Source organism: Zingiber officinale, chromosome 4B (genome assembly GCF_018446385.1).
Source record: "Zingiber officinale cultivar Zhangliang chromosome 4B, Zo_v1.1, whole genome shotgun sequence".
In the NCBI taxonomy this organism is placed as follows: domain Eukaryota; kingdom Viridiplantae; phylum Streptophyta; class Magnoliopsida; order Zingiberales; family Zingiberaceae; genus Zingiber; species Zingiber officinale.
The window spans coordinates 112,771,502-112,787,628 of NC_055993.1; the positions used below are offsets into that span (position 1 = coordinate 112,771,502).

General features: G+C 42.7%; 1 protein-coding gene across 1 annotated transcript; it reads left to right on the top strand.

The window, feature by feature from the left end:
* Positions 1-6,864: 6,864 nt before the first annotated feature.
* On the top strand, positions 6,865-8,154 carry LOC121976078 (probable xyloglucan endotransglucosylase/hydrolase protein 23). The gene is made up of 3 exons (XM_042528078.1): positions 6,865-7,232; positions 7,342-7,535; positions 7,614-8,154. Exons 1-3 carry the CDS (start codon positions 6,945-6,947, stop codon positions 7,990-7,992), a joined length of 861 nt encoding a protein of 286 aa, XP_042384012.1. The 5' UTR covers positions 6,865-6,944; the 3' UTR covers positions 7,993-8,154.
* Positions 8,155-16,127: the final 7,973 nt, after the last annotated feature.

Below are 16,127 nucleotides of genomic sequence, written 5' to 3' on the forward strand. Positions count from 1 at the left end.
TCCTTGAGGTAACTAATCCAAAGGTCTGACTCTCATGATCTTATTCACTATGAAATCCCACCTTTTTGGAAACTTTCTAAAGGTGAAGAAACCTCGTACAATCTTGGGCAAAATAAATATAACAAGAAATGAAAGCAAATATAATGAATACATAACTTTACATGGATCTTGTTTTGAACACTTTCTTATTGCTTGGAATTGCCTCTTGTTTGGTTGGAAATGCAACAACACTTCTTCTTCAACTTCCCAAGAACTGCATGTAGAAATCTTCACGAACTACCTTTTATATGGTTGATGTTCGAAGCAATTTCCTCCTCGTAATTGATTTCCCTTACTTACCAATTGATTGTCACATCATAATTTGAGTGTTCTAACCTACAGAATGACTATTTTTGAACACTTAATCAATTGGTGAGTCATACCAATTGATTAGCTAGCCTCTGATCGATTTCTCAATCGATTCCATAGCATTCTGTGCTCTCACGAAAAAGGTCTCAATCGATTGCTTCATTCAATTGGCCTTAGCATAATCGATTTACCAATTGATTCCAACCCCTATTGTTCTTCATGAAAAATAGCACCCAATTGATTAGAGCAAGTCTCAATCGATTGGCCTAATCGATTAACACTGCCTTAATTGATTGAGATAATTGACCAGGTAGCTTTCTGTGTTGTCGTGAAAACACGGCCAATTGATTACTCTAATCGATTGGTGAAAGCTTGAATTGATTGACCCAATAGATTTCAAGCTCTTCTGCTCTCATGAAAACCCCTTTGAATCGATTACCTTGGGCTAATCGATTGTCTTGGGCTAATAGATTACTTAACCCCAAACTCTGAACCTGAGTTTAGAGTTTCTTTGTCCAACCCTAAAGTCATCCTTGACTCATTGAGACTTTTTGTTACCTAGTATTCGGTCACCCTCAAGGCTTCTTCACCAAGTGTTTGGTCAACCTTTGACCCACTTGAACTTTTTGCTTGCCAACTTCCTATTGGACTTTCGATCACCAAGTGTCCGGTCAACCTTTGATCCACTTAGATTTTTCCCTTGCCTAGCCCCACTAAGACTTTCCATTGCCTAGCCTCTAGGACTTCCATTGTCTAGTTTCTAACTAGGTTTTCCACTGCCTTGCCCTGCTAGGTCTTCACTACCTACCCATGCTAGGACTTCCATTGCCTAGTTTCCAACTAGGGTCTTCACAGTCTAGCTCCGCTAGGACTTCTTGTTGTCTAACCTCCAATTAGGATTTCCTGTTGTCAAACCTCTAGTTAGGATTTTCCATTGTCTAACCTCTAGTTATTCCAATTAGGATTTTCTTAGATAAGTATTTGGTCCTCCCTTTACTTGATTTTGTTGGGACCGAAATGTAGCTAGAGGGGGGGGTGGGGGGGGGTGAATAACTCGGTGTGATCTCGCGCTCGTCGTTGCTTGCCTCTTGAGATGATGTGTAGTGGAAATACAAGAAACACAAACAACAACGCTAACTCTAAGGATTTACTTGGTATCCACCTCAAGAAGAGGTGACTAGTCCAAGGATCCACACACTCACGCACCTCCACTATAAAAACACTCCTTCTCGGTAACTACCGAAGGCGGAGAAGCCTTACAAGCTCTCAGTACAAGAAGAAAGGAAAGAGAAACAAAATACAATAAGATCTTACAAGTTTGCACAAGAAAACCCTAACCCTAACTTCTTCCTCGCCTTTTGACTTGGGCGTGCACCAGCACAAGCCTCCAAGAACCTTCAAGAATTGGCAGTGAGAACTTTGTGGAGTCGCTGTGAAGATCGCTGAAGAGAAAGATTGAAGCCGTGGAAGTTCTGCCGAGAGAAATGCTCGCTAACAGCTAAATACGACGCCAACGGTCGAATCCCAATCGATTGGATTGCTCCCAATCGATTGGGGAGGCTTTGGATCGATCGGTCGATCGATCCAGAGCACCTCTGTGCTCTCGGGAATTTCCTGGATCGATCGGTCGATCGATCCAGGGCTTATCGCGTGAAAACGCACCTCCCAATCGATCACCCGATCGATTGGAGGCTCCCAATCGATCGACTGATCGATTGGGAGGCTTTCTGTTCGCGCGACACTTCTTCCCAATCAATCCACTGATCGATTGGGAGGAGGTTTGTCACGAGGACTCACCCAATCGATCAGCTAATCGATTGGGCATGAGCCAATCGATCGGCTGATCGATCCAGCTCCTGTTTTTGCCCAAAAATAAGTCCAAAGTCCCCTACACCAACATTCTGTCAACCATGACCTGTTGGTACATCATGCCTAGCATCCGGTCGCCCTTGACCTGCTAGGGCTCCCTTACCAAGTGTCTGGTCAATCCCTTTGACCCACTTGGACTTTTCTCCTCGTGCCAAGTGTCCGGTTATACTTGACCCACTTGGACTTATCTCCACCAGGTGTCCGATCAACCTTGATCCACCTGGATTTCCCATGCTAAGTATCCGGTCAATCCTTTTGACCTACTTGGACTTCCCAACACCAGATGTCCGATCAACCTTGATCCACCTGGATTTCCCGTGCCTAGTATCCGATCAATCCCTTTAACCTACTTGGACTTCCCAACACCAGATGTCTGATCAAACTTGATCCATCTGGATTTCCTGTGCCTGGCTTCACTCACCAGGACTTCCCTTCTGCCTAGCTTCACTCACTAGGACTTTCCATCTGCCTGGCTTCACTCACCAGGACTTGCCATACTGCCTAGCTTCACTCACTAGGTCTTTCACCTGGTTTCACTCACCAGAATTTTTCAGCTGTCCGGCTTCACTCACGGGGACTTTCGCCTAGGATTTTCCATCTGGCTAACTTCACTCACTAGGTCTTTCACCTGGCTTCACTCACCAGGATTTTTCAGCTGCCCCGGCTTCACTCACTGGGATTTTCACCTAGGATTTTCCATCTGCCTAGCTTCACTCACTAGGTCTTTCACCTGACTTCACTCACCAGGATTTCCCAGTCAAGTATCTAGTCAACCTTGACCTACTTGACTCTCCTGCACAATCTCCCCACATAAACAATCGCACCTGCAATCTCCATGTGTTGTCTACATGTATTGTCAAACATCGAAATCCAAACATCAAGACTCGAGCTTGAACCAATTCAGGCTTAGTCAACCTTGACCTATGGAATATTGCACCAACAATCTGCCTCTTTTTGATTTTTGACAATACTTTTAAGTTAGGCTAATCTCATAGCCTCAACTCTCCTTCATGCCAATGTAAAAATGATAGTTTCCTTCATTCTCCTCCTTTTCTAGAGGGCAAACTCCCTCTTCAGGTAATGAAGGTCTAACTTAACCACACATTCTCCCCCTATTGGCACACATCAAAAACTCTCCCCCTGAAGAGTTACCCAATTGTTGTTTATAACTTCACTCGTTGTTCACAACACAATAACGAAGGTCCCATACCCTTCATTATTCTTAACGTTCATCCAATTAGGATTTCCTGTTGTCTAACCTCTAGTTAGGATTTTCCATTGTCTAACCTCTAGTCATTCCAATTAGGACTTTCTTAGATAAGTATTTGGTCCTCCCTTTACTTGATTTCTCTCTCACATATTGTCAAACATCGAAACTCAAGCTTGAGTCAACTCGAGTTTAGCCAAATTGGTCAACCTCGACTGGAGAATGATTGCACCAACATGTCATATATTCATGGAAAGGCTAATTCCTAATGTTTTTAAGGAACTCTTACCAAAATTTTGTATGGGGTGTCATTACAGAGTTAGCATTTTTCTTCATGATATTTGCTCAACAGTTTTGAGACATTCACATATGGAGACATTAGAGAGAGACATTCTAATCATTTTGTGTAATTTAGAAAGGATATTTCCACTTTTATTTTTTGATTCCATGGAATATCTTTTGGTTCACTTGCCATATGAGGTCAAAGTTGGAGGTCTTGTCCATTTCTGATAAATTTATCCATTTGAAAGGTAAAATTTCATCTTTTAAATTTTATTATTAATGCATAAAAATTGACTAATTTTATTATATATTAATATCTAATACAATTTTTTTATTACAATCAGGTTCCTATATTATTTGAACAAAAAGGTGAAAAATAAGGTACGTGTTGAAGTCTCTATTATTAATGTATATTATGGAGGAAGTAATAACTTTTGCATCATATTATTTTGAGTCTCACATTCAGAGCAAAAGGTGGAGAGTGGGAAGAAATGACAAGGGTCCTATTGATCCCAATTTAAATTCATTCTCAAATTTTAACTACCCTAGTCGACTAAGTGGACCATATAAGCAGAGATAATTAACTGGTCAAGAATGGTGCACAACCCTCACATATATTTTACTAAATTATCTAGAAGTAACGTCATATTTTGAGTTAGTATATATTTTCTATTTTTTATATTTCTTATGTTGTAAATTGTTTGTGTTATAACTTATTTTTTTTATGATAAGATTTTCCAAAACTTAAATTCTGAAATATCAACACAAGAGTTTGATTGCTTCTGTCATGAAGAATTTGTACAGTGGTTTAAATTATTTGTAAGTAGACAATCTAAATTTGGTTTACACATATCTTGACGTTTAAAAATATTTATTTGACTTTAGGTTTATGATAATCTAGTTCACGTTAAGCAAAAATTGCTAATCTATTTGTCATGGGGACGAAAATCGATGATACGTACTTGGTTAGCATATTTCATAAACGAATATAATTTTCATACTCAAGAATATGGAATGATAAAAACTACAATGAATAGTGAGATTTGTGTGTATTCATCCAATGTGGAAGTACAAGCAATCATTTTTATGATTTACTTAATGAAATTATAGAGGTAAAATACCCTAACCCAGAAATGTGAGTAATTTTTTTTGTGTTGCTAGTTTGACCTTGTCAAAGGGATAAAGCTGCATCCATGGTATAATTTGTTTGAAATAAATCATAAGAGATTATATAAGATATATGAACCATTTGTATGGGCACAACAAATGATTCAAGTATTCTATGCTTTAAATCCTAGTTTAAAACGTGACAAAATTGATTATATGAGTTGTTTTTAAAATGAAAGCACAGAAAAAAAATTAAGGAATGTTGAGAAGACATTGTATATCAACAAGAGGAAGTTGTGAACACATTTCAGACCAATGAATATATAATATTCTAACGTTACAAAATCCGAGCAGAGTAATGCTAAACGTGGATTCAAGTGAAATTCATAAGAATGATAATAAAGAGGAGGAGGATGAGAGTGACAATGAAGACTTTAATTTTTTATGATAGATAAGTTTTGTTATCTTAATATAACAAAAATATTTTTTTGATTTTCATATATGGTAATATTTTGAGTAAATTTATATGTTTTATCTGTTAAATGCACTGTATTTTTTCCTATATGTCATTAGAGGTGACATCTTGATGTTTTATTTAATTCGCACACTCTCTAATATGTTATTAAATATGGTAAGTTTTTTCATGTTCTTCATTATGCATTTAATTTGTATTTACTTTATCCTAACAATTTTAATTGACAGTCTGATGCGGTGGTCATAGATGGAGTACTCTTGGCCAGTGTACTTCAGCAGTACCTATCACTGTACCTACACCCCTGACCCCTTCAATTGTAGGACCTTTCCATGCACCTTCTCATTCACCTTTCCCAGTACCTTCGCCAGTACTCATGTAAGCTCCTTCATTCAGACATTCAGTTGCTGAGATGCAACACAGTTGAGAGTTTATAGTCTCTTACGAAGATTCGTAAGTACTATAAAATATTTTATTTTTTCAACTATCTTAATTATTTAATACTATTTATTTGTAACTTTATGATAGATTTGTAAATTCTATAGGTGTTATTCACGAGATTAATAGAATAGTGAATAACCATTGAGGAGGGGCTTCGATGACATATACAAGCACTCCAACACCCACAAAAGGTTATACGTATTGTAATAATTACTAGATAATTTTTATACAATATAAATTTATAAATTTTAAATCCATTTTAAATACGTATACTAACTACTGGATAACTTATACATACTATATTATCTATCGATGACTACTACAAATATTAAATCAAAAGATATTTTTAAAATAAAAATGATTGAATGGGTGTCTTTTGATATTTTTTTTTAAATAAAAAAGGTTACCTTTATGATTTATAACATTTAGTTTGTCTTTTGATTTTTTGCCAAATTTTTAAAATCATGACCCTGCTCTTGGCCGGAAGATTCATGATGCTGTGTGATTGTTGCATCACTGTGGTTAAAAAAATTTTACTGGTGGAAGTTGCATAAGCAATGATTTCTAATCATAGAGATGGTCCACGTGTATCTATGTATAATGAAGTGACTGGTCCATACGCTTTATCATTGTCTCCGATGTGATTAAACTTGACAGATTTTTAGTGCTAACAGTGGCTTGATATCATCATAATCAGTACCTTGGTGTTTCAAAAAAAAAGATGTGTTGGACATCCAACGTTACATCATTGTACAAGAGGAACAGAGTTGCAGGTGCAGACCAATAAAGCCTAGAAAAGACACGGGAGGAACCTTGCCCTTCTCCTTCCTTCCTTCCTCCATTATTATTTCCCTCTGTCTCCAGTCCACTGCCAGCTCACATCATCACTCCTATCCAACTTTTTTTTTAAAAAAAAAACATTTCTAGAAAAACTTAAAATAAAAAAAAATATCTCATGAGATATTTTATACTTAATATAAGTTGTTATTTTTTTTATAATTGATCGTCAAAATAAATTAGCAACGAAATAGTTGCTGTAATGGATATCAGAAGCTATAATATAAAAAGGGAAATTATTTTATTTTTAATTCCTCCTCCTCCTCCTTCTCATCGCCTGCAATCTCTCATCTGCTATAAGTACCTACTCTCGCCTCCTCAATCCTCACCACTCACATTCTTCCTCTGCTTCTTAATCAATCCTCAGTTGATTATTGAGCCATGTCTTCCTCTTCTGCTGCTGCTGCTGCTGCTGCAGTGAGAGTGGCAATGGTGGCGGTGTTTCTAATGGCGACGATGGCCGCCGGCGGTAGCTTCTTGGAGGACTTCGATGTCACCTGGGGCGACAGCCGCGCTAAGATTCTGGAAAACGGCCAGCTCCTTACCCTCGCCCTCGACCGCACCTCCGGTTCCGGCTTCCAGTCCAAGCACGAGTACCTCTTCGGCAAGATCGACATGCAGATCAAGCTCGTTCCCGGCAACTCCGCCGGCACTGTCACTGCCTACTACGTAATATATTTATATATAATTAACCTCCATTCCGCTTGTTAAATTAATTTAGTTGTAGATCATCTTGTTGTTTTGGTTTGGTTTGGTTTGATTTGATTTGATTTTTCAGTTGTCGTCGATGGGAGCGACTCACGACGAGATCGACTTCGAGTTCCTCGGAAACCTCAGCGGCGAGCCCTACACTCTGCACACGAACGTGTACACGCAGGGGAAGGGCGACAGGGAGATGCAGTTCCGCCTCTGGTTCGATCCCACCAAGGATTTCCACACCTACTCCATCATCTGGAACCCGAAACACGTCATGTAGTCAATTCCCCCCTTTCGCAATTCATTCATTCATTCATTCCTAGAAACTAAAACGCTAGCTTTCGATGCGGTCAGTTTTACGGTGGACGGGACGCCGATCAGGGACTTCAAGAACCTGGAGTCGCGTGGCGTCGCGTTCCCGCGCAGTCAGCCGATGCGGGTCTACTCGAGCCTGTGGAACGCCGACGACTGGGCCACCCGCGGCGGGCTGGTGAAGACGGACTGGAGCAAGGCGCCGTTCGTGGCGGCGTACAGGGGTTTCAGAGCCGAGGCGTGCGGCGGCGGCCGGCCGTGCGAGGCGAGCAAGAGCAAGGGCGGGTGGTGGAACCAGGAGCTGGACCTGACGAGCCAGGGGCGGATGCAGTGGGTACAGAGGAATTTCATGATCTACCACTACTGCCACGACGCCAAGCGCTTCCCTCAGGGCCTGCTGCCGGAATGCTCCATCCCCTGAACTCGAGGAAACATGAGTATGTTTGTATGTATTCTTTATTCGTTTCTGCATCATAAATAGCTAGCCAGCCTTGTGCTTGTCATAGTCCCGAGTCAAAGTATGTAAGGGAACTGCTGCATGCATGTGTTCTATCTGAATAGAGTAGTTTGGTTGCTTTACCAATTCCCCTTCGAGTTGGATCTCAAGTTGCTTTCTCCATTGTCACTCTTCTTTAAGACATCTGACTTACGTCTAAACAAAAGCTAAGTGTTAACAGCTTTTGGTGGACCAATCGCACCGAAAGAGAGAGAAGAAGAAAAGAAAAACTATCTAATTGTGTGAGCTAGCCTAATCTGATGAGCTTTCATAGTAATAATTGATATCTTCGCCTAGGAGTATGGTTTCTACTATCTAGCCATTTAACATCTCAAATTCTTAAAAGAAAAAAGAGAGTTTTAGATAGAAACGGTTAATTGTTGAAAATTTCTCAATCACGACTTTAATTTTCCATGTAGTATCTGTGTCTAAAAAATTTTATTTCCACTCTCTGCATATAAAATTTTGCTCCCTCATGTAAACATCGTTATCAAATTGCTCCTCATATTTTTAAAATACAAAAAGTTTAAAAATAAATACAAAAAGTTAAAATATGTAAAAATACAAAAAGTAAAAAATGTGAGTATAATTTCTCTTAAATTTAGCACTTTAAACTAAACTCGAATATATTTTCTATCAAAATTGTCCTTCATATTGTTTAGATAAAAAAAAAAGTCTAAAATTGATTATAATTCTTGTTAAATTCAACACTTTAAATTAGAATCGAGTATATTTTCTATCAAATTGAGCATGATTTTTTTTTCCACTTAATATAATTTTTCATAAATTCAACACCATATAAAGAAAATATAATATATTTTTCATCCAATTGAACATCAGTTAAAGAGAACCTAACATATTTTTCATCAAATTTAGTATCATTTAAATAGAATTTAGTATATTTTCTATTCAATTGAGGTGGGAAAAAAATCAAGCTCAATTTGATAGAAAATATACTAGATTTTAGTTTAATGCGCTGAATTTAAGATGAATTATACTCATTTTGAATTTTTTTTATCTAAAAAATATAAGGGGTAATTAGTTAAATTGGTGTTGATTATATTTGATTGAGTGAAAATAAAATTTTTAGGATATGAGAAGTATATGTAAAATTGAAATTATAATTGGGGAGTGCAGGTAAATTTTCCCTTTTAGAAAACGTTGTAGATGTGTAATTCATATGATTTTTGAAATCTACATATGAAATAATGCTTTGTGATTTGAAAATTGGACTTGCAAGGTATGGCCTTGGTTCATTTAGGATTTAAGACGATTATAGAAGCTAATTATTCTTTTTTTCCACTTCATCTCTACTCATCGGAGTATCTAACCAAAATATCTTTATGGACTTTAGGAAAAACAAAAAATTCAAGATAATCTTTGATATTAAAATATATATCTCACAATTAAAAATTAATAAAAAAATACTTTTAAAGCGCTTGATTGAAAGTGTTTTATCTATACCAAAATTTATTAGGATTTTTACTAAAAATGAATGTAAATATCATATTTTTGAACATAACATACCAATAGCCTCAGCTAGTAAATAATTAGATGATAAAATTTCATTTAACATAAAACGAGTCACCTTTTAAAGTGTACATTTCTTCTTTTCCATAATATCATTTTGGTGAAATATTCTTAGTTAAAAAAAGAATAATGCATATTCATTAGTTTTTTTTTACAGAAGCATTTTAACATCGTTGAGGTGTTGAGGTTATGTTGCTTGACAATTGTTTAATGCTAGTTAGATGATAAATATTCTTCCCTTTCAAATGCACATTTTTTTTCCTTTTACGTAACATTATTTTTGTTAAGATATTCTTAAAAAACACTCGCATACTCATTATTTTTTTAGAAAAGCATTTTAAAACATTGTTGAGGGGTGGAGGTCATGTTGTTTGGCAGTCTACTGTGCCTGCTAGCATCAACCATGTGTCCATATTTAAGCCAAGGTCATATTTTTTTAAAGCGCTTTCACTGTTCATCATATATGTAGAATCAATTCTTAACTATGTTCTACCGTGAGATTAATTTTCTTTTATAGAATGACAATTCAAAAGCATTAGTTACAGGATGACGACCTATTCATATTTCTATATTTATTTTGATAATCGATAAAAAAATTTGTGAGACCAAATTAATTCAGATCAATTGATTTGAAGGTAATTAACTCCAAAAAATTAAGTGCTTCTTTACCTCCATTCTCATTTGCATGTGTTCCATGAGCGGTATTCGTCTAATGCCCAGTTAATTAGAGGATGATAAATTTATTATAATAAAATAAGGAAACAATTCTCGATGGATGCATACCCTTGAAGAAAAATTCCTCTCACCTCCTATCCAACTTGATGTTCGATTATAAGTTAAAACCCCGTGATTACCTCATGGCGTAACTAAATTAATATCCAAGAGATAGACTTGTATTAATGAGCAAGGATTTAAGTCACGATGGTAACAGATAACTCTCCCTATATGGAAGACCGTTTAGTATATGATATTGTCCGAACGCTGAATCAACGGACGCTGGGCACGTGGCGCTCTCCCAACTGCTGGCGTAGATCCCCGACCGGTCGTACGAACCTCCGGCGAACCTGCAGGGAAGTCGGGCCGGGAAGTGGTTTCCGACGACGACCCTCCGATGCTCAAGTCAGGCAAGTAGACAGCAGAGAAATAGCTCCGAATATCCAAGAAGGCGTACCTCCGGTGAAGTGCGAGGCTCCTTATATAGAGCTGGGAAGGAGCCCATACACGCATACCGAGACGGATACGTGTCCCCAGCCCATACCTTAGTAAGGGCTTGTCAGCAAGCTTACCTGACACCATACTGCTACAGTCTAATGGGACAGCGGAACCCCTTGTCGTAAGATTTGGAGTATGGCCGGATTATAGAGCATGCCTACTGTCAGAAGATGTCCCTTGTCCTTTTCTCCTTATTCCCTGTCGGGCGTCCGGTCGGCCAGCACGCGCCTTACGTCCGGCCGGCCAGCACGCGCCTTACGTCCGGCCGGTCATATATAGTGGTCTACTTGGGAGATTCTCGGTAAGGTGCTCTGTGGAGACTGTTAGCAGTATGCTACCTTATGTCTTCGACCGAGTGTGCCATCTGCTCGACCCTTCGATCCTGTTCAACGAGCGCCGAAACCCCGACTCCCGCCGGGGCGCCTTTTGCCATCAGTTAGACACCGGTCGGCCGGCCGGGTGGTCAGCCCCCTTCTCCGGTCGGCCGATCCATCCCACCTTTTCTCGGTCGTCAGGTCGGTCCATTCTTATCCGATCGACCACCTGGTCCTCAGACTTCCACGTGGCGTTGACTCCCCGAAAAGGGGGTCCACTATTCTTATCGCCAGATCACTTGCCTCCCCTTCAAGTCTAGTCGAAGAAGGCGATTAGTCCGACTGACTTGACCATTAGTTTAACCGAGTGGCCTACTGCAACCACAGTCCGATCGGAAACACAGGGGGCAGCTAAAACGCCAGTCAACGGTCGTCTTACTCGGTGCCTCTTCGAAGTTTTCGCCAATCTCGGTCATTAAGGTCGAGCACGCGCCCATTAAATGCGTTCTAGCGGCTGGCTGCCACGTGGCAGAGCTGTCTTAATCGTACGGCGATGACGTGGTACTCTGATGGGATCGAGGCGGTTCGAAATGGACGGCGCGCGCGCTTTGATTCCCGTGACCTGGATCCAACGATGGAGGCCGCTCGGCCTCCCCCCTATAAAATCTCCGTTTTCTTCCTTCGCCGCACCCTTGCTCTTGCGTGCCCTCCAGCTTCTCGCGTTCCAGCTTTCCGGCGATCTTGCTCCTCTGGTTTCGGCGATCCCCGGTGCTCCTTTTTCGATCCTCCTCGTCGTTGTAAGGTTCTATTTCTCTCCTTATTTGTTTCCGGTGTTTTCTTTGCATTTCTTTCCCAAGTTCTAGTCCTCGGGGTACTGTTTCGTTGCCGTCCTTTTTTATCGTCTCTTTTGTTTTCATCCGCTCGGACAATGGCCCAATCTTCTCAATCCCAAGACGAAACCCTCGGCCCATGGTACACTACCATGGAGTCGCGATTCGATCGGCGTGACGCCGACATTCTAATTAATACTTTTGGAATCCCTTCCAACCTTGAAATCATCATACCAACAGACTACGCTCGGCCACACAAACCGCCGCGCGGAGCGTTTTGTGTTTTCCGTGACCAGTTCACAGCCGGTCTGCGACTCCCCATTCATCCCTTCTTTGTAGAAGTTTGTGACTTTTTCGGTATTCCGCTCGGAAGCCTAGTCCCCAATACTTTCCGCCTTTTATGCGGTGTAGTCGTTCTCTTCAAAATCCATAACATTCCCCTCCGGCCGGAGGTCTTCTACTACTTCTATTACCCTAAACAATCTGAGTCGGGCACCTATATGTTCCAAGCTCGGTCCGGCTTGGTCTTCTTCAATAAACTGTCTTCCTCCAATAAGCATTGGAAGGAATTCTACTTCTACATTCGCCTTCCCAAACGGCCTACCTTCCGAACCCAATGGCAGGTCGGCCTTCCTCTCTCTCCAGAGCTCAAAAGGTTCAAGATCCGGCCGGATTATCTCCACGCCGCCAGCATGCTCGCAGGGCTACGGTTCGATATCAACAAATTTCTTCTAGAAGGTGTTATGTATATATTCGGGCTGAGTCCGATCAGAACACCTCTCCTGAGCGGCTTCGGTAAGATTTTCACTTTGTACCTTTACCTTGCTTGCTAATTGATTTTTGTCCTTTTTTCCTTTGCAGCGAATATTATCATGGAGTCGGTGATGACTGGTATTCTGAAGAGAAAGGCGGCGGCGCTCGAAGCCGCGGCAGCCAAAGAAATGGAGACGCTCGGCATCCAGCCAGTCGACTCAAACGAAGAAGAGAGCGGGACACATGCTGGGGAGTCGGCCGCTCCGGCCTCTCTCCAAGAGCCAACGGCTGGAGCAACTATCAGCCAAGAGCCTTCCGCTCGGGATGAGGGCTCCGCTCCGGAAGAAGAGCGACCTCTCCAACAAAAAAGGCGCCGAGTGGAGACTCCCCTCCGATCAGCTACGTCTGCGGTTTAACCTTCCGCTCGAGCCACTACAAGTGCTCGCAGCAAGGCTCCAGAGGTCGAAGCTATTTCGTCCGACCGGACTCCCTCTGAATGGGACGAGCCGGTAGCCCCTATTGAGGCTATTCCGGTCAGCACCCTTCCGCCTGCTACTCAACCAGTCCAGCGTTCAACCATTCGATCTCAGTTTTCGGCGCCTGCCTCTGATCCTCTCCCGACCACCGGTCAGACGACCCCCGGTCATGACCGCACTGTACGGGTCACTCTGCATCTCCCGACTGAAGAGCTGCTGCCAGAGGCCGACCGACCAACCGCGCCCGAGCATACCATCACCTTAAATGGGCCCCTAGCTGAGATGTGGGCCGACGCTCGGGCGCGCGTCGCGCTGATCCCCCTCCGAAATTTGGCCAATAGCCATATGCAGGAGGCCACGGGGTTAAGTTTATTTTCTCCGAAGTTTTGTATGCCTTCCTTCCGATCGACCACTTACAACTTTTAATTTCTTTTGTCAGAGATGGGTGGAGGAGATTGCTGTCTCCAACCGCCTGGCCATGGTGGATGAAGAACTAGCCAAACTGAAGGCGGCAGTCGGACCGTCCGGCTCTCGAGGCCCATCATACTCTGAGCTGCAAAAGGAGCTTAAGAAGGCTCAGGATTTGCTAGCGGCCGATCAGAAGAAGACAGCCGACTAGGCTCACCATCTGGCCGAGCTCGATCGAGTGAAAAAAATCTCTGGATCACAAGATAAGCTTGGCGACCGAGCGGAAGAACACGACTATCTCCGACCTGGAGAAAAAGAATGTGGAGGCTCGGGGCCTAGAGCAGAAAGTAAAGGAGCTAATGGACCAGCTCGATGGCGAGAAAACAGGCCGCTCGGCTGACGCGCTCAAGCATGTAGACGAGCTGAAAGCTCTGCAGGAGTCCCTCGCCGCGTCCCAATTGGCCTTCAAAGAATACCAAGAGGCCGAGCCAAGCCGGGTCGTCGCCCTGAGACAGAATTACATCCGCTCGCCCGAATTTTCGGAAAAAGTTTGCGAACGTATGTACACGGCCTTCGACCTTGCTATGCCCGCCACCACCGCGTATTTGAAGTCTAAGGGTCTTCTTCCGGATTCCACTACTATCCCGGCCGGAGATCAAGTGGCGCTCCTGGACAACATCCCCAAGGATCTTTACGATTATATTGAGTAGACATTTTATATGTAATTCGGCCGCTCGGCCAGAAAATGATCCTTTTTGTAATTAGGCCGCACGGCCTAAAGTTTTATTTTTAATGCAACGCTTTCCTTTCGTTTGCTTTGTCATTTTGCTGGTCAATGTGTGTGTTGTCCGCTCGCCTCCTATCACACCTCCCATGCTTGACAAGTATTTTTACGAAGTATTTTGCGATACATTTCCGCTCGGACGAATATGTCCTGCTTCAACAGAAGAGGTTATTCACTGAATATTGATGAAGTACCTTTGGGTACTGGGCCGAGCGGAACGCATAGGTGGTCAAGCGATGTTGACAGCGACTACGAGTCTTCTTATATAGAGTTATTCCGCTCGGAGGGTTTATAGACGCCGGCTCGTCTCTCGATATTTAACGTCGGAGCTCGACGGTCTTCCGCTCGGAGGGTTTATAGACGTCGGCTCGTCTCTCGATATTTAACGTCGGAGCTCGACGGTCTTCCGCTAGGAGAGTTTATAGACGCCGGCTCGTCTCTCGATATTTAACGTCGGAGCTCGACGGTCTTCTGCTCGGAGGGTTTATAGACGCCGGCTCGTCTCTCGATATTTAACGTCGGAGCTCGACGGTCTTCAGCTCGGAGGGTTTATAGACGCCGGCTCGTCTCTCGATTTTTAACGTCGGAGCTCGACGGTCTTCTGTTCGGAGGGTTTATAGACGCCGGCTCGTCTCTTGATATTTAACGTCGGAGCTCGACGGTCTTCCCCTCGGAGGGTTTATAGACGCCGGCTCGTCTCTCGATATTTAACGTCGGAGCTCGACGGTTTTCAAGGCTAATTTTAACACAGCCGTTCGGCGAGTCTATTTTCCATCCTTTTTATCATTTCTGCTTCCTGCATTACAAGGACATAGGCGACCAAAACATATATAAAATTACATCAGCGCACCTCTCACCCAGCCTGGTACGGCTGGAGATGATTCGCGCTCCATGGTCGATCTAGCCGCCGTCCGTCTTCATCCTCCAAGTAGTAAGCACCCGAGCGGAGTTTTTCAATGACTTTGAAGGGGCCCTCCCAAGGAGCCTCTAGTTTGCCGACGTCGCCGACCGGCTTTACTTTCTTCCAGACAAGATCGCGAACTTGGAATGCTCTAGGGATTACGCGGCGATTATAATTCTGCTTCATTCTTTGCCGGTACGCCTTGGCGCGCTCCTCGTCGACCAAATCAAGCTCCATGTTCCTACGCTCGACGTTATCATCGTCATAATTCTGAACCCGGACGGACTCGATCCCAACTTCAACCGGGATCACTGCTTCGCCACCATACACCAAGTGAAATGGTGTGACGCCCGTTCCCTCCTTCGGGGTCGTTCGGATGGCCCATAGGACGCCTGACACTTCATCCACCCAACTTCCTCCTAAATGGTCGAGTCGAGCGCGCAGAATGTGAAGAATTTCCCGATTGGCTACTTCGGCTTGACCATTGCTTTGGGGGTACGCCACGGACGTGAAGTGTTGCTCGATGCCATAGCTTTTGCACCAATCTTCGAGCAACTTTCCCGCGAACTGCCGCCCGTTATCGGAAACAAGTCGACGAGGGATGCCAAATCGGCAGATGATGTGTTGCCAGATAAACTTCTTGACCATCTGCTCGGTGATTCTGGCTAGTGGCTCGGCCTCCACCCATTTGGAAAAGTAATCGACCGCCACTAGTAGAAATTTCCGCTGTCCGGTCGTCATAGGAAACGGACCCACAATATCCATTCCCCATTGGTCGAACGGACAGGGCACGGTGGCTGCTTTCATTTCCTCCGCCGGTCGGTGGGAGAAGTTATGGTACTTTTGGCAAGA

What these genes read in the sequence shown, in the direction of transcription:
- LOC121976078 (XM_042528078.1), top strand. Translation starts at nt 6,945, where the DNA reads ATGTCTTCCTCTTCTGCTGCTGCTGCTGCTGCTGCAGTGAGAGTGGCA. An exon ending in GCACTGTCACTGCCTACTAC is followed by an intron (nt 7,233 to 7,341) that starts GTAATATATTTA and finishes TTGATTTTTCAG; the next exon opens with TTGTCGTCGATGGGAGCGAC. An exon ending in TGGAACCCGAAACACGTCAT is followed by an intron (nt 7,536 to 7,613) that starts GTAGTCAATTCC and finishes CGATGCGGTCAG; the next exon opens with TTTTACGGTGGACGGGACGC.